The following is a 23868-nucleotide window of genomic DNA, read 5'->3' as shown; positions in this document are numbered from 1 at the left end:
CATCAATTGGCTTCAAAAATAACCACTTTTCATTTCCAATATGATAACTTGAATATTAAAGATAAAATAAAAAGAAAAAAAATAAAAAAAAAAAAAAAAACAAAAAAGGAAGACTAAAGGTAAGATGACAGCCGCACCTTTTAATTTATTCAGACTAACTGTTTTATTATATTTGTTCAACTTAGTATTTGTTGAAGCTGGCATTATACCTAATAGATTAGCTGCGTTTTTTGAAACTAAAGATATAGATGTTGTTACTGAAAAGTTGGTAGATCCAGTTCCTTTTGCTGACAATTTTATTGACATCAAATTCACGGGTTCTAGTTTTGAAAATTGTAGAAAATCAGCTACCCCAGTTGGCTCCATTGATGATGCTTTAGATGTCGCTTTTGCTAATAAACAACAAGGAAAACATAACACCGACGATATGTATTACATTACAACAACCAAAACAATAGTCACCGATATTGCTTTAGATGGTATTGATGAACTTAAAATGAAGTGTGGTTCCAAAAATGTTCCAACAGAGATTTCATTCACTCAGTGGCAAGTTGTGGGCCAGGGTCCTTGGAAACAGCAGTGGTATCCAGCCAGTGGTTGTCAGTATACAGATTCTTCATCCTCAACACTAACTTATACACAAAGCTGGTCTCAAGAAACTGTTTCTTTTTTTCAAGATGGTTTTGATTTTGATATAGGTAGAGAGTTTGCACTTCATTCTGGGGTTTGGGTTAGCGAATCTGCATGTCAAAGAGGCTATTTGGACGTACCTATTCCACCAAATTCTGTTAGCCAAATCTGGACTCAAAAAGACATGTTCTGGCAAGATCTACAAAAACAAACCTGTGTCAAAAGATACTCTGTCGGAACTGAATTACAATGTGGAAGTTGGAGTCCATATTTACATGGTGATTTTGTTGTAGATAGACCATTTGAAACGATACAGCGCTTGGGGTTTGGTCCAAATGGTGTTCAATGTTAATTCTTGGTTGAATAAGATCCATTTATATAATTCATAAAGTTAACTTATACACAAAGATTTATAGCATTTATATTTTATTTGCCTTATTTAATTAGTATTTTAATGTTATGTTTATACGAACGATGAGTTACAAGATTATATGAATAATCCCTCTCTTCCATTCAATATCTTGACACAGCGACTCGTTTTTCTAATTACTTTTTATATGTAATGATGCATTTGTTTGAATATTATTATAAGGCTATAAAAATAAAATACTGGCAGAATACAAACCTTTTTCACCAATTTTAAATTAAATGGCCCTAAAAGAGGGCAATCAAAATAATATCTTTGAGTGTAGCAACCTTTTTTGGTACGTGCCTACATTTTGTATTTTCTAAGTCCCATTTAAAAATAATGAAAGATTTACGCAATTCATAAAGCCCAACGACCTACAAAACACATTCTATTTTGAAAGAAAACAAAATAAGTAGATAAAATCTCACACCATGTTACAATTGAACGAAAAATTCAAAATAAAATACACTTTCCATTTTTTACTGCAACTCTGCTTTCAAGTAAATGCTATGAAAATCGTTACGTTGTAGAAAAGCTAGTATATATTTCCTTAATAAAAATATACGATACAGAGTACAAACATTGTAGAGTTTAATTCATTTTATAATGTAATAGAATGTTCTATTTTTGAATAAGGGTTTTAAATTCAGTGTTAATTTTCGCTTCACAAGGTTCTATGTCATTATTTTGAGGGTGCATAAAAGCAAGCCTCTTTAATTAACTTTTTTTTTTTTTTTTTTATTTTTTTTTTATAAAATCCAAGGAAAAAAAACTGCAGTGATGCTGGTTAAAAAGATCATTAGGAGTAAAGCAACGGAGGGATATAATATTCATTTATGTGTTGAAAGATGAGCAATTTAGAAATATATGTTAAATGAAAGTTTTAAATTTTACACCCGCTTTGAAGAATATTATTGAAAAAATAAAATAAAAATAAACAGTTTTTTTTTGTGTGGAGTCGCATCGGACCTTTGACATAACGGCTTTCCTATACCTTGCAATCACCGCAGAGCAACTAATAAAATCCCAGACACTTTTTAATTTGATATAAATACAAAACGAATTCATAGGAATCAGGGTGCAATGTAGCTAGAGTACATATTCTAATTAGGTAAAAAAGGAAAACGAAAACGAAAAAGAAAAATAAGCAAATATGATTCCTTAAACATGGAAACAACATTTAGCTTTAGCTCATGATATAGAAGTTATCTCTACGATATCTCCAGGCATTATTACCATCTATATATTGAATAATAACCAAAATCAGCACCCTTTCTTCCTCTCTCGATTAGTTTTTTAATTATAATAAAAGAGAAATAAAAAATACATATTGGCAAAAAAAAATACATATATATATTCCAAATACATAGATTGAACAACCTACTCAGCATTTTCTTTTTTTTTTTAAAATGGTATTTGAAAAATGTTCAAAAAGTATCATATATATATATATACATATATATATAATTAAATGAAAAGAAATTATTTTATCTTGTTTTGTTTTACCTTATTTATTTTTTCTGTAGTTTATATATTAAAAAAGAAAAAAAATAAATAAATATCGAAAAAAAACTAAGGACTAAACCCTGAAAAGTGAAAGAAAAAGGCTTTTTTTTTTTTTTTTTTTCTCACAGATGATCACTAAGTTCAATATGAAGCTCTTTCTATTTTTTTGTGCGTGGATAGCATCAGTTTCCGCTGACTATGTTTATGAACCTTATCATATTGGTGATATAATGGGGTACGCCTGTGAAAATGCTGTTGAGTCAGAGGCTACATTTTGTTTAGCAACCGATCTTACTTGTACATGTACCAATGCTGCTTATTTAGGTACAATGCTTGCTTGTGGGTTTGAAAATGCCAAAAGTACCAAAGAAGTTGAAGCGTATACTAAATGGTTTGAGTCGCAATGCCCTGATCTTTCGGCCGACAGTCTGAATGAAATATATCAAAATGCTACTAAATATATGGTCAATGATACGTCTTTAATTCCAGGTTTCAATATATCTATTCCTATTAACGTTCCGCTTAGAATAACTGAAGATGTTTATTACATTAATTATGAAACCTCAGCAATTTTTGATTATAATTTAAACGATGGGTTTTATATGGGTAGTGGGTTAACTGGTTATTGGGCTGTTATTTTCTTGTTCAGTACAATCTATAGGCTTTTGGCATACCTTGGTTTAACCAACATATTAAAGAAAAACATTGTTATACGGTTCTTAAGAGCAAAATTATTCTTACCAGCAAGTTTTAAAAAAAGACACGCTACTTCATGGGTTTATGGTTTTGTGCCAACTAGATGGGAATCGTTTGTTATCTTTGGTTGGTTTGTTTTGTGTGTACTATTTTGTAGCACCAGGTATCATTATTTTGATCCAAACACCTATTTTGCTACTAAAAGAATCCAAATGAGTAGATATGTTGGTGATAGAGCTGGTTATTTATCGTGCTATATGATTATTTTAACCTTTTTATTTGGTGGCAGAAATAATTTTCTACTATGGTTGACTGGCTGGAAATTTTCTACATTTGTCACTTATCACAAATGGGTTGCTAGAATGACAGTGCTTGTTATTGTGGTGCATTCTATTGCTTATTTGGATTGTATTGTGGCCAGTGATTACTACTCATATTATATTATAGATGGATGGTATATCTGGGGATGTGTTGGCACTGTTGTTGGTAGTGTTATGTTCATGCAGGCCTTTTCCTTTTTAAGACATTTGAGTTATGAAGTCTTTTTGTATTTTCATATAGTATTGGCTGTATTTTTCTTAATAGGTGCTTGGCTTCATATCAAGCCCATGGGGTTGATTTCTTTTATCTACGCTACAGCGGCTATTTGGTGTTTTGACAGGCTAATTAGATTGGTTAGAATGTGGATTTTGTTTGGAGGTTATAAAAAAACCAAGTTATCTTTAATCTCCGATGAAACTTTAGTTTTTGAAGTACCATATAATCCAACTATTTTCAGAGCTAATCCTGGTAGCTTTGCGTATGTCTACTTTGCTAGTTACAAAATATTTTGGCAGTCACATCCTTTCACCATGGTGCCATACCCAGAAAGGAAAACTTTAAAATTTTATGTTAAAGTTAAGGCCGGATTGACTAAAATATTATACAAAGACTTAATACAAACACCTCACAGGGAAAAAGAAATAAGAGTATGTGTTGAGGGCCCATATGGATCCTATCATAATTTAACCAAGTATGATCATGTTTTGATGTATAGTGGGGGTAATGGTATACCAGGTCCATTTGCTTATTCTAAAAAATTGTGTAAAGACAATGATTTCAAGGGATTTATTAAGTTATATTGGGTTATTAGAAACTGGAGTTCATTGCATTGGTTTCTTGAGGAATTAAAGTCTTTAGCACCTTATGAGGACAAGTTGCAATTGATTGTGTATATTTCCAAGTTTGAAGATTATAACTTTGGGGATATGAAGGAGGTGTCTTCGGATAACTCATCGAGTAACAATGAGGATAAAGAATTTAATAAAGAAGTGGTAATGGAAAAAGAGTCCACTAGCAGTGAAAATGATGCTGTGAAAACAATTACCGAACAATTACCATATTGTGAATTTAGAAAGGGTAGACCTGATATTGAACAAGTGGTTGCTGATGACTTGAACGAAACAGGATCTGGTAGTGTTGCTGTGGTTACCTGTGGCCATAGCAACATGTGTGATGATATAAGATATAAAGTAAGTGAAGAAATTTATAATAGATCTAACCCAATTGAATTGATTGAAGAGTTACAAGGTTGGTGAAAAGTATATAGATAGATATAGATATACGGTAAGTTATTTAAAAAAAAAAAAAAAAAAAAAAAAAGGAAAATAAACTTTTTAATAAAACAGATTAGATTTTTGATGTATATATATATGTATTTTTTTTATTTATTTATTTTAATTTATCTCATTCTTTGATAATGTTTTTATTTTCGATTTCCGATAAAAAAAAAATAGTCATCGAGCAACAAAAAAGATAAAAAAAAAAAAATGATTTAAAACTTGAAATTAATCGCGTTTTGTGATATCGCAAAGTTTTTATCTTTGTTTTGATACAATCTTTGAAAATGGCATTTGGTATCTTTGCTTACTAATACAATTTCCTTTTTCTTTTTTTTTTTTTAATTTTTCTGTAAAGATAAACTGATCAATATTTGTAATGTTGTAATAAGGTTTTTTTAACAAAGGATGAACAATAATAATGAAAGTTAAAAACAAAAAGATATAAATATCCTAACCTTTTTTTTTTTTATTTTATTTGGTGTTGGGGAAGTTTTTTGTTTCAATACTATTATTTCAGAATACATACACATTTATATTTAAGATTGTGGTTAAAAAACGAAAGCAAAGAAAAAAATAAAAAGTATCAAAACAACTAAAATGTACATCCCAAAATCTATGGAAATTACTGATGAACAGACACAAATAAACTTTATAAAATCTTACCCATTTGGTGTCCTTTTCAGTTATGAAGCCCCTTCTATGTTTAATAGAAAGTTAGACGATCAAGAGATGTGCGCAACTCATTTACCATTTTTATTTATGGAAGACAAGGATGGGCAACATAAGCTTATTGCGCATATTGCCGCTAAGAATTATCATGGTGAAATGTTAAAGAAAAATAAGAAATGCATGGTAGTCTTCCAAGGTCCAAACTCATATGTTTCCCCTGCTTGGTATCCAGAGAAAAAGGTTACTCACAAATTTGTTCCTACTTGGGATTACACAGCTGTTCATGTATATGGAGAAGCAAAAATAATTACCGATCGTGAAAAATTGTTAGAAATTGTTGCTATGATTAGTGATCAACAAGAATCTAAAAGGCCAGAAGGAGATAAATATGAACCAAAATGGAGTATATCTGATGCTCCTGAGGAATATATAAAGGCGCTTTTGAAAAATATTGTTGGTTTAGAGATCGACATTAGTAAGATTCAAGCAAAGTTTAAATTGCACCAGATCAACTCACCTATGAATGTGAATGGTTTGATTAAAGGCTATGAGGAGGAACTCAGTAACGATTTAGGGAAGACAATGGCAAGCTTAACAAAAGAATATTACCCTAAACCATTATAGCTTACAGAAGCTAACCAGGAGCAAAAATTCAACAAACATATTTATATACTTTTTATTGTTAAGAAAAAAAATTGTTAACATATATAAATTTAAATAAAGGTTAATTAAAATTGATAATTCATATATACATATATATATATAACGCCTACTTTTAAAATGAAAGCTATGGAAAAACAAAATATACAGTTGAATAAAAAAGAGAATTAATTAATTCATATGTAAAAGTTTTGAATAAAATCAAAACAAGAAAGTCAATAGTCCACTTACAAACAAAGTCAAAGCAGCGCTCAAACCACTAGAGTTGGCCTCGTTTTTAGATTTAACAGTAGAAGTGGAATTTGAAGAAGCAGTTGTGGAAGAAGCATCTGTAGTAGAAGAAGCAGCTACCGAAGAGGCTGTAGAAGAAGCAGCTGCAGATGAAGTACTTCCCATATCCATACCACTCATGTCCATGCCACTCATATCCATACCGCTCATAGACATACCACTCATGTCCATGCCAGACATTGTGGAAGTTGAGTTAACAGCAGTAGTTGTTGACATGTCCATACCACTCATGTCCATACCGCTCATATCCATGCCGCTCATGTCCATACCACTCATGTCCATACCGGCCATACCTGTAGCAGAAGAGTTGGCAGTAGTAGCAGTAGTAGTCATATTTTTGGTGTAAGTGAAGAAAGAGTTTAACAAACTATAGGATTGACTACTCATTAGTGGAGCAGCTGAGGTTAAAGTGGCTTCTTCCGAACTAAATTCGGCATCTAAAACGGTGTCGTTGGCGACAATAGTTTGAGAGGTGTTAGAACATTGAGAACCATTGTAAATTGGTCCATCTGAAGAAATGGTAAAATCAACACAATTGTACATATACATGTAATCACCGTATGTAGAACCGGTAGAGGCGTAAACAACTTGTAAAGTACCGTTGAAACCTTCTTTATTATATTCGGATGGAATTTGTAAAGCAGGAATACAGAAGTTACCGGGTGTAAACATATCGAATGGCTCACGTACAACAATATCGAAATCCTCAACTTTACTACAGTCATCCTTAGGACATAGGTAAATAGCACCAACAGATTTATTATGATGCATGAATAAATCTATAGGAGAACCATTTGGATTCCATTCATAACGTGGCAAAACGGTGGTATTGTCACCACCACATGGAGCAGTGGTTTGAGTACCCCAATTGGTAGAATTTCTTTCACCTGGGAATGGAATTCTAAAGTGTGCGTTAACAGCAGGAGCTAAAGCTAAAAATAAGGTGGCTAGGCTAGCAGTGATTTGCATTTTTCTTTATAATTTATGCCGAACGTGGTTTTGTGGGTTTTAGTTACTTCTGTTGTTTAAAGTATACCATTGAAGAAGAACAGATAGAGAAAAAATAATAAAAAAAATGAACCAAAAGAAATGTTTCCAAATATATAAATATATATATATATATATAATTATTTCAAAGATTTTTCATCATAAAATATTTATATGACTCAGCTAATTTTTTTTTATGAGCATGTAAGACAATTCCACCCTTGAATCTTATTTCAAAATAAAAATAAAAATGGGCATATAATAGTTTCCTTTGTCTAGCATCTCTAAATAATAATAATAATAATAATAAAAAAAGAAATCTTTAAAGGCATTTAGCCAATAGACATGAGGGAATAAGTGGTTAATCGAGCATATTTCTATTTTCTTTTTTTTTATTTTATAATTTTGCGTATATAAAATAATTGATGAGTTGATTAAAAAAGAAACAGAAAAAAAAAAAAACATTTTTCGTGTAAGAATCGCAGTGTAAAATCTGACATTTTTTTTTTTCTTTTTTTTTTTTAATTTGCTCAAATTTTTTTTACATTCTATTTCGAAATAAGAGCAAAATTAAAGAGGGAAATAATCAATCAAAAGTAAAAGATCCACAATATCATAATACTGTTATATATACATAAAAAGATACCACTTTTCTCCCATTTTTTCCATATCTTCTCAAAAATCCTAACAATACCTCAATTCTGAACAAATGGATACTACTCCTACTATTAATACAACTCAAAAACCAAAAAAGAAAAAAAGAAACTATAAGCCAAAACGCCACGCTAAACTTAACAGTACTGGAGGAACTGATGAGTCTAAAACAGACAGAGATTTTTCATCTAAAAGCTCCAAAGTAGAGGAATTTAACAAAAAAACCCAAAAATACAAAGAAAGACAAGACAATTATAAAATTTTACAAAATGAGATGAAACTGTGTCAATATAAATTGCCTACTTTCAAACTGTTCAAAAAATCACAGTATGTTTATTTATATTCTTTGGATATAAAAGAATCGCACTCAACTTACAGAGCACTTTTGTCAATTCCCAAAAACTATCCATCCAATAATTTGAAATTAAATAAAGTTATAAGACTAAATGGAAGCTCCTCTAACAAAAGTAATGTTGTAGAACTGGATACTATTATTGTTCGTAATTTTAACTACAAAGCTAAATTTTTTTGGAAGAACAAACATTCTTTATTTGTACAATTAAATTATTTGATAAACAGTTGGTCTGAACTGTCTAATACTCAGTTCACCACATTAGACAAATTAAAACACCAATTATTAACCGAATTGGTCGATGATATGTAAAATTTGTGGGATGTTCAACTTGGATGATTCCGCCTTTATGGATTACTCGGATTATATTATATTTTTGACCGAATAATTTCGGCTTCGGACAACATATATATATATATTTTGTTTTTACGATTTAAAACATTGCTTGGTAGTAATGGCAGATTTCGTTTCAAAAAAAAAAAGAAAAGCATTTTAGTCAATTGGAATCAGTAGGTATTATCAATTATAGCTACTATTAAGAGAGAGAGGGATATGGAATGATTGAAAGCTATGGGTAATTCAATCACTTTTATTTTTTAAGGTCATTTTAATTGATATTTATCTCTTTGTAAAATGTGATAAAATAATCAAGTTTCAGATCTGGCCAGGCCTTTCAGCTACGTCACTGCGGCATTTTCTGTGTGACTTTCTTTTTTTTTTGACCCAAAATCGAAATTTCCACAGCTTTTCCAAACGTTTCCAAATTTTATAAATGAGCGTTCTGCTCGCGATATCCAAAACTCATTTTTTTTTTTTTTCTTTTTTTTTTTTTCTTTTTTTGTAAACAGCGAATCAGAAAAATAAAACATATAAAATTGCATCTTTCTTTTTAGTTTGACTGATAAAAGTTAAAAAAAAAAATATAACAGTCATCACTTTCTGTTTTATATTAAAGTTCTCTTTTTCTCTTTTCCCTTTTTCTCTTTTCCCTTTTTCTCTTTTCCCTTTTTCTCTCTCCCCTTTTTCTCTTTCACCTCTTCCTATATAAACATATATATGATAAGTGAACATGATATTACTACTATGATAGATCAGAATAATAATAGCCACAATGAAATTGTCTTTTCTGTGGAATATCAACCAAAGAATAATGAAATAATTGATTACTACTTTTATCAGATGCTAGAAAAAAGAGCTTTTCCACCAGATGCTAAGGCAGCTTTATCTCATACATCTTTTAGAAGAAAATGGGAACTAGTTTGTAAGGACCATAATCCTGAATCATATTCAAAAGCTAAAAGTGCTAATCCATTTGTAAATTTAGAAAAATGCTGTTGCCACTTGAGAACAAACTCTCTAAATATTAGAGATTATTATAAATTAGAAAAGTTATTAAGACAAAAAGATGTTTGTAAAGAATTTTTGCAAAAAAAATATAATGGACTGAGTTTGTTGTTAAATATTTTTAGCATTGTTATTTCCAAGATAAATGATTCTGGAAATACTACATTCCAATTTCTACTGATTTTACTACAGATCATCAAAACAATTCTAAACCATGACTTAGGACAAATGACCGTTGTGCAGTCAGATAAATTAATCAAAATTCTGTCTCAGCTCATTTATGGATCAAATTATACAGTTTCAATTAGAATACGCTTGATGAGCACAGAAATTTTATTAATGGTGACTTATTTAAATGATAATAATGGGCGTGATAAAGTAGTTGAGTATTTGGGCAGTTTTTATTCTCACTGGTTTGATGTAGTTTCACAAACTTTAGAGGCAAGCTTTGAAAATTCATTTGATGAGGATTCTTTATTTTCTGAACAGCTTCCTGAAAACTATGCATTAGCAACAATGTTTTTAATAATATCAATTGTCCAAGCAAGTAAATCATCACAGGAAAAATACGACACAATTCTTACTTTAGAAAATAATGAGTTTGGCAGTAAACTTTTGCCAAAATTCCAAGAGTTGAACAGCGAAAAATTGAACAAGGAAATCACAAAGTTTAGAAATTTAGAAGACTCTATATTGGCACAGTTTGATCCAAAACTGACTACTTTTGAAAGTGTGCTTTCATCAAATATGCGGAAATTAATACTATTATCAAGGAACGATTTTTTAGAATCCCCCGTCAACAACTGTTTGGAAACATTAATAGATTTTTTGAGTAATGCTTCTCTTTCAGATTCAACAAAGCTTTTAAAGTTTTTGGAAACTGTTTTAAACTACTATAAGAGCCATTATAAAGATATCGCGGAACCAGAAAAAAATAATCTTATTCAATTTTCTATTAATGATTTAATGGACAGTTTACAATCAGACCAAATAGCAAGCAGGGCATTGAATTCGTTAGAACTCTCAAAATTAAAAATTGAAGAGTTGAACAAGGAAGTCAAACATTTAAAGGAAATTAACAGCTTATCTAAGGATGATCTAATCAAGGACTTGGAAAACAAAAGCATACAGTTGGAAACCTGTAATTCCCAACTAAAGGATTATGAAATAAAAGTAGAAAAATTGAACGAACAACGAAGAAAACTACAGAAACAACTTGACATGGAAATAGTTCATAATAGTAATAGTAATATTCAGCAATTTTCTCCAGCCACGGAAACAAAAGTTACTTTATTTGATAATTTGAAAAAACTAAACAACAGTATGACGAAAAGTAGTAGAGTTTTGTCATTGTCTTCTATGGCTGCATCAGATAATGAAAATGATTACACATCCAGCTTCAATATTAAGAACTCTAACTTTTCTGCCGATGACATAAATAACAGCGGTTTAGCATTAAAAAAGTTTGTTACAAGTTCTCCGCTGAAAAATAAAAAAAACGTTCCGACCAGCAAGTCCATCTTAGGTGCTTCTATAGAAAATGCCAGTGGGCAAGGTTTGATGTTTTCATCAACTATAATTCCTTCTAGTTTCGACAATATAAAATCTGAGAACACTGATATCTTGAAAAGAAAGGAACCGTTTTTAATAGGGGAATCTCCAATAAAGTTACAAAGCAAGAGTTTTTTGTTCGGACCACCACCGGTACCATCTTTTCTGGAATCGGTAGAATCTTTGCCTTCTCTGTCAGCTATACCAAGTCCGCCTCCATTACCGTCATTGTTCAAAAACAAGGAGGGTTTGGTAAAAACTGTATCACCTTCACTACCGCTTCCACCACCACTGCCACCATTTTTAAAGGATAATACATTAAATAAAGGATCAGGTTTGTCGCCGCCACCATCACCACCACCACTACCGCCATTTTTAGGGAACAGTGCATTGAATAAAGGATCAGGTTCGTTACCATTACCACCACCACTACCGTCATTTTTAGAGAACAGTGCACCAAATAAAGGATCAGGTTTGTCGCCGCCACCACCACCACTACCGCCATTTTTAGAGAAGAGTGGATTGAATAAAGGATCAGGCTTGTTACCACCACCACCACCTCCTCCTCCTCCTCCCCCTCTTAATTCTTCCTTATCTCCAAAAGTTTTAAAAATAAATAATGACAGTTCCCTCTCAAACAAAAATTTAGAGACTCCTAAACCAGAAATAAAACTAAAGCAAGTTCATTGGGATAGATTGAGCTCAGTTGATGGAACTTTATGGGATAACTCTGAATATAGGGTGGAAGTTGATAAACAACTAGAAGAATTGGGTATTTATGCTAAGGTGCTGCATTTATTCCAAATTAAACCATTCAACAGAACGAATAAACACCAAGAAGGAGGGAACAGCATTGGGAGAACTGATAAAAGGGCTAATAGTGATAACTCTAAAAACAAAAAAGTATTAAAAAAGACATATTTAACAATGGAATTGGCACATGAGTTTGGCATAAATTTACACGTATATTCTTCTTTAACTGTTAAACAATTTGTCACAAAAGTGCTACAATGCGATAAAGCTATACTAGAAAATCACATTGTGCTAGAATTTTTCACCAAGGAGGATTTGTGTCATGTGCCAAAAACTGCACTGAAGAGCTATAAGGATTACGAAGACGGATTGAAAAGTCTGGATGAACTTGAAAGATGGGATCAAATATACTACCATTTATGTTATAAACTTAGACATTATTGGGAGATACGTTCTAAATGCCTAGTCATTTTGACAAATTTTGAAAAAGATTATTATGATATTTTATTCAAGTTGCAGAAAATAGACGACGCCTTGAACCTATTACAAAATTCAAAACACATGGAGAAGATTTTCTATATCATTATATCCATAGGAAATTTTATGAATTACAAAAAAACTGATGGATTTAGATTAAGTTCATTGAACAAACTTGGTTTTGTTAAAAGCAATAGCAATAATCAAATTTCTTTGCTTCATTTTGTTGAGGAGATAATCAGGACGGCATTTGATGATGAGCTAAGTGAATACTTGAATAAATTAAATAGGCTAGAAACCTTGGGTAATTTATCCATTGATTCTGTAGAAATGGAATGCAAGGACTTTTTTAAAAAAATTAAAACTGTTTCCGATATTTTTGAGAAGGGTAAATTTTCTGACACTTCTTTATTAGGGGAAGGTGATTTGGTTGTGGAAAAATTGATGCCAGAAGTAACGAGAGCCAAAAGAAAATCAACTTTGTTAAGAAACCAGTACCAGTTGACAATGGATGACTTATCAAAAACAATGAAACTTTATGGAGAAACCCCACAAAGTGAGGAATCTAAAGCAGAGTTTTTCCAAACGTTTATAAATTTTAACGTTGAGTTAAAGAAAGTTCGCAAAGATAATTTGGAAAAAGAACAAGCCGAACGAATGTATAAGGAAAGACGAGATTTGTTGTTAGAACGTAAGAAAAAATATGAGCAAGAACAATCAAAGATTATTGAAAATGAAACAAAATATGAGGATATTTTAAGAAACGGGCTTACTAAGCAAGTGATAGAAAAACAAGAAGAAAAAGTGTATGAAGAATCACCTGCAGTGGTTGATTTTTTAATTCATAAATTGAAAAGCGTTCCTAATGCTGATGAACATGGAAATAATGAAGAAATTGTCGGTGATGATGAAAAGCAAGTTAAAGTTGTGAAAAAGGGGACTACAACTACTAAAAATAGATCAAATTCTTTATTAAACAGAACTCAAACATTGATAAAAGGTACTCAAAATTTGTAACAAAAAATGTTGATAGCGATGGGGGTTTTTTTTTCATGATTTTTGCTTTAATTTTTAATTTTTGTTTTGTAACATGGAAAATTTAAAGGTCTAGAACTTTATATTAAAATGGCTATTTGTTTGTTTCCCGATTAGGAAATATCTCAATTGGGAATAATTTTCTTTTTTTTTTTTTATTTTTTTTATTTTTTTTATTTTTTTTATTTTTTAAGCAAAAAGAAAAAAAAAGGTGTAATAATTTTTCTTTTGTAAGGCGGTTTTAGTTTTTTTTTTTTTTTTTTTTTCTTTTTATAAGCCTAAATCGAGATCTTAGATAAAGAATATTTTGAAAAACTAAAAACTAAAAACTAAAACATTTATCATAAAAGATAACATCAAAATATCATCCTTTCTAGTGTATTATCCGAGACTCATATAAAATTTCCTTGTTTAAGTAAGGAGAAATAGCAAAAGAAAACAAATAATAATATAAATATGGGAACCAGTACATCAGTAACTGTTGGCTGTGCTATAGGTATTCCATGTGCTGTAGCAGTGGTACTCGCCTTGGCATTTTGGATAAAAATGCAAGAAAGATTTAAAAAGGAATTACGAGAAGATGATGGTCATAGTCTGAATGGTGATTTAGTGATATCAAATATAAATGATCTGAAAGAATATTATAACAATAATAATAATAGCACACAACAAATGCTAGATGACACAGATGACCATAAAACAGATTCTATTATTAAGCCAAATAATACACTGAAAAGATCATCTTCCTCTAGATATGTCCCCGCGTATAGAAGAAATATGGTCAAAAACATGTATGAGCAATACTATCCCACTAATTTTAATAGCAATGAAGAACTCAAACTCGGAAACCATACTGATAATAGTACAGAAAATATAAATAATGCTGAGAACAAGAATAATCCCCCTGAAAATAACAAACAGCATATGATCATGAATAACTCAATCTTATATGATACATATGTTCCAATATTCAAAGATACAGACAAAGATTCTATTGCCCTAGATACACTCTCAAAAGATCCGGAACAACAGCATCACACCTCACAACTTACAACTCCTTATACTTCTACGGAAAACATGTTAGTTCGGAATTTAAACAGCCAAGATTATGGAAACTACTATCCAAGACACCCATCTACCTCATCACACAATCTACAAAAAGTTGGGTCTTATCCATCTTTAAAAGATTCCTCGTCAATAACACGACATAACAGCTATAAGATGCAGACGAAATCTAGTATACGTAATTTGAAAAAACATGATGATAATGTCTCTTCTACAACATATTTGGTCCCAGATCATACTTCTGGTAGCAACTCGTCCAAAATACGTGATAATTTTAACGATAAGAGGGAAAGCATTTTTGATGATGAAAACCAAATATCCGATAATCTTTCGATCCAATCCTCACTGAGAGAAAATAGTAATCCGGTTATAGGACCCGTTGGAGATCATAACATTGAGCAAGCTTCCACAATAGAGGAAGAAGATCAGTATGAAAATGATTACACGAATTATTCACAGAATAAAAAGGACTTCATCGATAGCTTGAGACCCAAAATATAATAACATTTAGAAATTATCGGCTATTAAAAAAGAAGAAAAAAAAAAAAAAAAAAAAAAAAAAAAATACTGAATAGACATTCCAATCAGATGCTTTAGGATTTATTATGATCTTTTATTTATTAATTTTTTTTTTTTTTCTCATCCCCCTCCTTCCTCCTTGTACTTTTTATCTTTTTGATTATTTAAATCTTCTGTACCATTTCGAAATATAAGTTTTTCTTTTTTTCTTTACTCTTGTTTTTTAAATTCATGTATATTCCCTTTTTTTTTTGTTATAACATTGGCAATATATACAAAATTACTTTTTTTTTTTACAGTCAATGATAAGATGTAATAAAATAAAGAAATCCTTGATTAAACTATAAACATACATGTTTATATACAAGAGGCATGTGCTCAATAGAAAACCCAAGAAATAACTTAAAAATAAAGTAAAACTAATGAGGTCATTGTCAACTACTCAATTTTGGCATTTTCCTCCTCATCGACCAAATTAATTTTTTCATTTCCTATAGTAATACTCCAGTCTTTAATGAAAAGCTCGTTAAATTCATTGTTCTTGTCAGCAACCAATCTGACTGTTCCTCTAACACCTTTGGTACCTTTAACATAAAAAGTAATGTTTATTTTCCCAGCAACTTGGTTCAATTCACCAAAAACCCAAGGGAACAATCCCTCGAAATCAATATTGTTACCCAACAACTCTCTAATTCTTTGTGATCTACGTAATTGGTATAGTGTATTTGTGACAATTGGAGATTGTGTTTTCTCGTAATTAAACAAACATAACAAAGCTATAGTGGTAGTAACAACAAATACAATAAATTGGACTCTATTCTTGAGCTTATCTTTGAAGGGGTCTGGTAAAGTATCATTCACAGTCATTGGACGTTTTTTTTTTGTATTTGATTCTTCCAATTTATCATTGATAGGCGGTAAAGTTCCAGGTGACTGTGTCAAAGTTGGAATAGTGGTAAACAAAGTCCTTTTTGTAATTTGGGAATAGCTATTCTTTAAAGGAAATGATAACCATTTTGATGTATGGATTTTACTACCATTCAATATCACCCTTTTAGTTAATTGATTTTTAAAACATAGCATAGTGTTTTTATATATAAAGGAGTCTTTTAATTTTTTTTTTCTTCTTCTCTTATGTCTCTTTAAATAGATATAATGACAGAAATAAAAAAGTTAGTTAAATTTTATGGTTTATTATACCTTTTTTTTTTTTTTTTTTTAATTTTGTTTTTGTTTTACAGAAGAAAAAAAAGACAAAAGAAAATTGTAAAGAAGGGGTAAATTCGATGGTATTTGTGCTTTATTTGATATTTTTTTTATTTTTTCGTTATTTTTTTTTGAAATTAAAAAAGAAAGAAAAAAAAAAAAAATTTGCAAGCAAGCAAAACAACTTCAAAATTAATCAAAACAAAACAAAAACAAAAACAAAAAAAAACAAAATCAATCCAAAGACTGGACAACTTTACAGAAAATAACACACGTGAAAATGACATTGGTATGTTTCTAAAATGTTAATACCAAGAATACAGTATATCAAGCCTATATTATTGGTCCATGTAGATATGCTTTTTATTGGGATGTATTTTTTTTTTTTTTTTTTTAGCTTGTGCCTTTCTCTACTAACATCAAAAATTGAAATCTTTATCATGTATATACTTTTCCTTTTGGAGTTCATTATACATGTGCTTGATCACTTCATAATGTATATATATATATATATAGCTTGGGAAAACTATTCATATTGCTGCTGATTTGGTTTTGGTTTCCACCTGTTTGGCTGGAATAAGAAGAAACACAGGATTAACTTTAAATAAAGATTTTTTACTTCAAGATCCCGGTTTCCAGAACTTTGTTGGCAAGTATTTAGAGGTAGGTGAAACAGTCTACGATTATAGTGTAGCATCAGCCAGTTCATCCTCATCATTTGTACGCAAATAATTGTGAAAACTTTTATTTCTACCACTCATATTAAACCTTGTTTACTAAAAAAAAATGGGTATCCAAATTTACATATTACTATTCCTGTAGAATTTATTTTTTACTATATTCATTCCGATAAACATATATATATATATATATATATATATATAGAATAATAACAAATATTATGTAATTTATACTTCCTATGTACTATACTTCCCTCCCCCTTCCTTTTCTTAACTCGGATTAAATGGTAAAAGGTAATCTTCATCCAATCCTTTTTCAGAGTCTTCAGTTTGCTCTGTAACCTTCATATTTTTTTTGTTTAATGCCGCTGAGGAATAATAAATAGTAGAAGTCTCTGGCGGCCCAAAAAATTGATAAAACAGCTCCAACCTTGAATCATCCTCATTTTCAGTGTCTTTGTTTAAAGCTGGACCGGGCTGCAAAGAACGTAAGCTCTCCCAAAAATCAGGTCCTTCTTCTTCCTCCAAATTATGTGATGAAGATGATCCTCTAGATTCACGATGTGAAATATTTTTAGATTCATTCTTAATTCTATGAATTTTACATCTTTTCTCAGGAAAAGATCCCTGAATATTTGTATTTAATGAGATATTGACAGCAGAATTAGTACTACTAATACTACTAACAGGTGTATTTCCCTCAGATTCAGACCCTAGTTTGGTATTGTCACTTACCCGTCTCTTCCGTTCATTCTTCCTTCGACATCTACTACTTGACATATTAGAGTTTAAAATCCTATTAATATCTGTCAATTTAGAAGAATCAGATGATCCCAATTTGGGTTTGACAGTTGGCGGTAGTGTCTTGAAATGTCTATGTCTGCTTATTCCCATTTCTTGTAGATCCTGCATAATCTTAGGTGTGTTTGGAGCCCCACCCAGAGAACTTGGTGGTCTACTAACTGGAAATGTTGGTTGTGGAAATTGTGTCGTGGTAAGTGAGGTAAATCCATTGTTACCATCAAGAGGGTCTAAACTCGCTAAAGGAGAGGCCCCAGTAATTAAATTTGCTTCATGATTAGCATGCGTATTGTTTTTCATAAAATTGATAGAGTTATTAGTTGATCCTGCGTTTATAGATTCAGGCGACGTTTCATTGCTTTGGAACAAAATATCCGTGGTTCCTGTGTTATTGCCATGATTACCATAATGATTATGTATATGTTGATGAATTGATATTTTTAAGTTATTCTTTTTAGCCTCCATTATTAATTCATTCACCAATTCCGAAGAACTAATAACCCCATTTGAAAGTGAATATCCCATGTTATCTTTTAAAGTATATTTCCATTGCATTTTGTCGGGAGTGGGGGCAATGTTCCCAATTATAGTATTGCCACTTTTGTTTTCCCCTTTATTTTTTGCGGTCAAATTTTTATGACCAATAAGACCAGGTGTATGGTTATTAGGGTCTGTGTTGGTATAACTTTTTTCATTATTATCAATTGGAGATGTTTGGTTGGTAATTTTCGGTAACTGGACAAAACATTTTTGGGATTTATAGTCCAAAATACTTGGAGATGGCGATTTGTTTAATAATTCCACTTGGGTTTTATCAATAGTTGGAGTTGTTGTATTTCTATTTTGATTAATTTGAATGCCTCTAGGTATTTTTTTTCCTGCCTGTGTGGATTCTGGAGATAATATCGGCTCAGGCATGGTATTATCCAGTTTATTTGTAAAATGCGTCTTTGCTTTTTCGTTCTTAGATGTGGAAAAATGTTGCTGTTTTTTTTTATCATTTTTTCCGCTGACTATATCATTGTTCCCTCCATCCAGTATATCATGGCTTTCCCTACTAAGTAGATGTTTATGTTCTCCAACAGACATAACATTATCTTCCTTACAAAGATCATTTACTTCTTTATCAGCAGGTTTTCTTTGACCTTTTTTATTCAATCCCAATTCGATACTCTCTAAAGATGCACCAGTGTTTTTAACAGCTTCCATGATATCTTTGGAAGCCCTCTTCCTTATAACACTTGTTATTATTTTCCTCCACCTATTTCGACACGTTAAACTGGGCCTCGACTGCATTTCCGTCGATATCGTCCTCCATTTTGTCCCATGCTCCTTCACCATGGATATTAACAACAAGTCCTCTTCTAAACTCCATGATCTAAGCCTACCCTCAGATAGCTTGGGATCAAGTGCCTCGACATATCTTTTGGAACATTGATCTTCATTTCTACCTGGAATCTCCTTAGAAATTTTGAGCCAATGGGGTCCATATTTGGTGTATGTTTTTAACAATAGATCATCTTCTTCTTTGGACCATTTGCCCCTTTTCAAATTTGGATCTAACGTGCTATTCCATCTTTTCTTTATATCTTTCCCCCTTCTACGCTCATTATTGAGGAAATGCTGCTTTGATATAAGATCCCAATCTAGATACTCCAAGACACCAGGTGCCATAGTTGGATTCTCTTTTAAATAATCCAACCCACGTGCATATCCCAAGTTTTTCACCATTTCATCTACAGAGTTTAAAACTTTTTGATCTTCATCTTCAGTCCATAATACCCGGTTTGTTTTTCTATGAATTGTAAAGCCTAATTTTTCCGAGATTTCTAATGCATCGACAGTTATTCTCTTCTGTGGTTTGTTGGTGGTATTCTTAGTAGTGGTGAGTTCAGAGGATTCGGTGATATTTTTATTTACTTTTTCTCCAGCCATTATTAATGACAGATTCCAAAAAAAAAAAAAAAAAAAAAAAAATATATATATATATATATAAGATTTGAAAGTATAATATTGATAAGACAATTAAGGGAATGGGGGAGGTCTGAACAGTGATTATATTGAACACAAACAATTGAGAATGATTGATGGGGGGAGGTTTTTTTTTTTTAAATCATTGCAAAGTAAAAGAAAAAGAAAAAGGAAAGGTTATCGTTTATATACCCACTTTCTTTTTTTTTTTTTTTTCTTTCTTTTTTTTTTTTATTTAAGTTCTGATGACATTGTTACCCGGTTTGCATTATATCCGAAAATCAAATATCCGTGTTTCCGTATGTTGAGTAATTCGGATTATTACATTTTATCCGAATAATTTCGGACAAATCTTTTTCTTTTAATAAACAAATAAATAAAATAAATAAAAAGGGAGGCGGTTCAGGTTGCAAAAAGCATAAATAAAACCCATTTCGATTTATTTAATCTTGATAAATTTTTGCTGTCTCTGATTATCTTTTTACTTTCAAAAGAAAGAAAGAAAAAAAAAAAAATTACTGATTTTACAATAATTAATAGAAATAAATAAATAAATAAATAAATAAATAAAAATTAGAAAATGGCTGATAATCTACCAAAGCTACCATTTTCTTCATATACTCCTGAATATTCCAGAGAACTATTAAACATTGTGAAAAGCACTTTCAGCTATTATGTGAAACCAAAGTTTCCAAAACTGAAGCTAGAAAATTTAATTGATTTGTTGGAAGAAACTGAATATCATTTTGAACAGTACAAATCATGGCTGAATAATAAATTAAAAAAAGGTAATATCATTGATACTACTATAGATAACGGCAGTAATGATAATAAAGATGATATTTTTGGTTTGGTAGAATTCATTATTGGTTCTTTCTATATATATCTAATTATACCAGAATCAATCCAATTTCACAGCATTAATAAATCATACTCTTTATATTTAGACATGAGGAAAATATATCAAGATGAATCTAATATGAGCAATGTTCTATTAATGGTAGTTAACCAAGTTACAAATATTTTACAACAAAATCAAGTGGTAAATGACGTAACAAAAATTAATAGAAGAAGGGCATATTCAATCACAAGTACCAAATCAAAAAATTTGTCAATTAATAATCAGGACAATAACGTAGCTTCCAAAAATTATCCCAATTATAAAGGAAATGATAGAGAAAGAGGAGAGGAATATGATGACGATGAAGACGAAGATGATGATGACAATTCCATTTTTTGGAAAGCACCAGAAACCACAAGAAATGATCACTTGATAGTACCATCTATTATTAATAAAACCCCTACACAACTTCAGGAACAGCCACCCTTTTTTTCGCCAGCTTTTAACAAAGACTATACAAACACTTCCACCTTCGATGTTAATCGCTACCAAACACATAGAAAGGACTCGTATCATTCTATATATATGTGGCCAAATGAAGAAGAGGAACAAGACGATTCAATGGTGCAGTTATTAAAAGTACAAACAACGTCATCGATATCTGCAGAAAATTTGTTTAGAATACTATCGGATCAAAATAAGAGTAATGAACTGTTGCTTATTGACTTAAGATTACGGAAAAGGTATGAAGCCAATCATTTGGTTAGCAAATACATTATTAACATCGATCCAAGTTTGTTCAAAAGCCCCAATGGCGGGAAAATTCTTGAATCAGCTATTCAGTTAGATAGCACTTTGAAGACTAGTTTACCCAATGATCAATATAAACTGTTTAACAATATATCCTCTTTTAAGTATGTGGTTTACTATACGGACATGAAAACATATATGAATATTGATTTTGACTATCAATTGAAATTCTTCCAAATACTGTACACATCTGATTTAAAATTGCAACATACACCAAAGATTCTACTGGGAGGATATGATCAGTGGAAAAAACTCTTGCATATAAAAGGCAAAGAATCGCCAAATTTTAACTCTTCTGCTTATCTCTACAGACGCGAAGACACCCATCACCACACACATCAGCATCCACACGTGACATCCACTAGTCTGGCAAACTCGTCTTCCACTAGTAGCAACAGCAGTGGTAGCAGTTTTGATGCTACAAAGAACATAGACAAAGTACTTCTCTCCGGTGTAGCAGATATGTCGTCTGTAAGCCAGCCACCTGCGTTGCCACCCAAAATACTAGTTTCACAAAACGCTTCTACAGCCTACAATCGTCCAAGAATGCCAATACCGCAAAAGCGACTGCAAAACGGATCGTATAATACAAAAGAGTTGGCGCGCACCCCATCAAACCAAGCGATATTGATACACGGTATTCCAACAATTGAAGCCAGTTCTAATGAGTATGTTTCACTGTCGGTGGCAGGATTAAGAAATTTGGGAAACACATGCTATATCAATGCAATGGTACAATGTCTATTTGGCACACCCGTCTTTCGTGGTATCTTTTTATCAAGCAAATACAGAGAGTACTTTCAACCAGAATATAAAAAAAAGTATCAGTTGTCAAAATCTTTCCATACCATATTTACTAAAATGTACATGAATGGTGGATGTTCTGTGGTCCCTAGTGGGTTTTTGAAAAGTTGTAATTTGTTGAGACCAGATTTGAATATTCCAACGGACCAACAGGATACCCAAGAGTTTTTATTGTTTGTATTGGACCAATTGCATGATGAGTTGTCAAATAAAGAGACTGTTTTAAAAGATTATCCTAATTTGCTCTTGCATTCAGACGATTTACTATGTGTTAATCCTAAAATGTATGATAAGTGGTTTGAAGAGAATTTCAATTCAAATGGTGTGTCTCCTATTGATGAAATATTTCAAGGTCAAATAGAAAACTGTTTACAATGTCAACGATGTGGGTATTCGTCGTACAATTACTCAACGTTTTATGTTTTGTCTCTAGCTATTCCGAGAGTTGAATCTAGTAAATTGTTGAAAACCAAAAAGAAAAAAAAAATCAAGTTGGAAGATTGTATCAATTTGTTCACTAATGATGAAATCTTGGCTGGTGATAATGCATGGGATTGTCCAAAATGTGGTACACAGCATTCAAGTTTTAAAGAAAAAGAAAACATTCGTAGTCGTGCACATATTAAAACGAACAAGGAAGATAATACAGAATCAAACAACAATCACTCTTCAAACAAAAGCAGCAAAGGTTTCTTCAACTTTCATCACGGACATCATTATCTGAGATCTAGAAGTCCCTTCAGAAAAGAAGCCAATGGCTCGACATCCAATGAGGAAAATATTCTAATAAGTCCGTCAGATTCCTCTTTAAAAAGAAGGCTTTGGAAATCACACTCCAGTAATACAGAAAACGTTAACAATTCAAGTAAACTGAATAACACTACAGATGATGGGAACAATGGCAAGGGTTGGTCCGGAAAATTAACTACCTTAAAGTCTTTGAATTTTATTACAATGCCACCTATATTAATCGTGCATCTATCAAGATTTTATTACGATTTGACAAAGAAAAATGACGCTATTGTCACCTACCCTCTAATATTGAATATTGTTTTAAAAAATAACAGTGTTGTAAAATATAGGCTATATGGACTGGTAAATCATTCAGGCAATTTGATTAGTGGGCATTACACTGCATTAGTTAACAAGGATTTGAATCATTCTTTAAATAAAGATGCCCAAAGATGGTATTATTTCGATGACGAAGCTGTAAAATTAGATAATAATCATGGTGATATTGATGAAGGTGTTATCAGTGTCTCTAGTAGAGACGTGTATGTATTATTCTATGAGAGGATTAATTAAAATATGCATTTTATAGTTACTTTGTATAATATATTTACTTAAAATAAAAATAAAATAAAATAAACTGAACTACATAAATCTTTATAATTTTTTTTCTTTTTTTTTTTTTGACTCGATAGTTATCTATGGGTATAAACCTTATGCAAAAGAAATTATAATATATAGAATATGGAATTATCATTATTTATTTTTTTTTTTTGTAATTATTTTCTTTCATAACTATGTATAGGTATAAAATTTATGTAAAAGGA

General features: G+C 31.1%; 10 protein-coding genes across 10 annotated transcripts; 7 read left to right on the top strand and 3 right to left on the bottom strand.

Moving 5' to 3' along the window:
- Window positions 1-124: 124 nt before the first annotated feature.
- SCDLUD_005323 (uncharacterized protein) lies at window positions 125-982 on the top strand (the record flags this gene model as incomplete). The annotated part of the gene is made up of 1 exon (XM_046081242.1): window positions 125-982. One exon carries the CDS (start codon window positions 125-127, stop codon window positions 980-982), a length of 858 nt encoding a protein of 285 aa, XP_045932909.1.
- Window positions 983-2775: 1793 nt separating this feature from the next.
- On the top strand, window positions 2776-4818 carry SCDLUD_005322 (uncharacterized protein; the record flags this gene model as incomplete). The annotated part of the gene is made up of 1 exon (XM_046081241.1): window positions 2776-4818. One exon carries the CDS (start codon window positions 2776-2778, stop codon window positions 4816-4818), a length of 2043 nt encoding a protein of 680 aa, XP_045932908.1.
- Window positions 4819-5439: 621 nt separating this feature from the next.
- Window positions 5440-6135, top strand: SCDLUD_005321 (uncharacterized protein; the record flags this gene model as incomplete). The annotated part of the gene is made up of 1 exon (XM_046081240.1): window positions 5440-6135. One exon carries the CDS (start codon window positions 5440-5442, stop codon window positions 6133-6135), a length of 696 nt encoding a protein of 231 aa, XP_045932907.1.
- Window positions 6136-6372: 237 nt separating this feature from the next.
- On the bottom strand, window positions 6373-7431 carry SCDLUD_005320 (conserved putative copper oxidase; the record flags this gene model as incomplete). Its single annotated transcript, XM_046076911.1, has 1 exon — window positions 6373-7431. The coding sequence occupies one exon, from the start codon at window positions 7429-7431 to the stop codon at window positions 6373-6375; it is 1059 nt and encodes a 352-aa protein (XP_045932906.1).
- A 727-nt stretch (window positions 7432-8158) lies between these two features.
- On the top strand, window positions 8159-8767 carry SMU2 (Smu2p; the record flags this gene model as incomplete). Its single annotated transcript, XM_046081239.1, has 1 exon — window positions 8159-8767. The coding sequence occupies one exon, from the start codon at window positions 8159-8161 to the stop codon at window positions 8765-8767; it is 609 nt and encodes a 202-aa protein (XP_045932905.1).
- A 744-nt stretch (window positions 8768-9511) lies between these two features.
- Window positions 9512-13597, top strand: BNR1 (formin BNR1; the record flags this gene model as incomplete). Its single annotated transcript, XM_046081238.1, has 1 exon — window positions 9512-13597. The coding sequence occupies one exon, from the start codon at window positions 9512-9514 to the stop codon at window positions 13595-13597; it is 4086 nt and encodes a 1361-aa protein (XP_045932904.1).
- Window positions 13598-14071: 474 nt separating this feature from the next.
- Window positions 14072-15181, top strand: SCDLUD_005317 (uncharacterized protein; the record flags this gene model as incomplete). The annotated part of the gene is made up of 1 exon (XM_046081237.1): window positions 14072-15181. The coding sequence occupies one exon, from the start codon at window positions 14072-14074 to the stop codon at window positions 15179-15181; it is 1110 nt and encodes a 369-aa protein (XP_045932903.1).
- A 456-nt stretch (window positions 15182-15637) lies between these two features.
- On the bottom strand, window positions 15638-16282 carry COA1 (Coa1p; the record flags this gene model as incomplete). The annotated part of the gene is made up of 1 exon (XM_046081236.1): window positions 15638-16282. The coding sequence occupies one exon, from the start codon at window positions 16280-16282 to the stop codon at window positions 15638-15640; it is 645 nt and encodes a 214-aa protein (XP_045932902.1).
- A 1073-nt stretch (window positions 16283-17355) lies between these two features.
- Window positions 17356-19821, bottom strand: BAS1 (Bas1p; the record flags this gene model as incomplete). Its single annotated transcript, XM_046081235.1, has 1 exon — window positions 17356-19821. One exon carries the CDS (start codon window positions 19819-19821, stop codon window positions 17356-17358), a length of 2466 nt encoding a protein of 821 aa, XP_045932901.1.
- A 616-nt stretch (window positions 19822-20437) lies between these two features.
- UBP7 (ubiquitin-specific protease UBP7) lies at window positions 20438-23752 on the top strand (the record flags this gene model as incomplete). The annotated part of the gene is made up of 2 exons (XM_046081234.1): window positions 20438-23586; window positions 23737-23752. 2 exons carry the CDS (start codon window positions 20438-20440, stop codon window positions 23750-23752), a joined length of 3165 nt encoding a protein of 1054 aa, XP_045932900.1.
- Window positions 23753-23868: the final 116 nt, after the last annotated feature.

This window comes from Saccharomycodes ludwigii, chromosome VII (assembly GCF_020623625.1).
Source record: "Saccharomycodes ludwigii strain NBRC 1722 chromosome VII, whole genome shotgun sequence".
Taxonomy (NCBI): Eukaryota; Fungi; Ascomycota; class Saccharomycetes; order Saccharomycodales; family Saccharomycodaceae; genus Saccharomycodes; species Saccharomycodes ludwigii.
The sequence above is the reverse complement of the archived record's forward strand: the minus strand, read 5'-3'. Positions and strand labels throughout refer to the sequence as shown.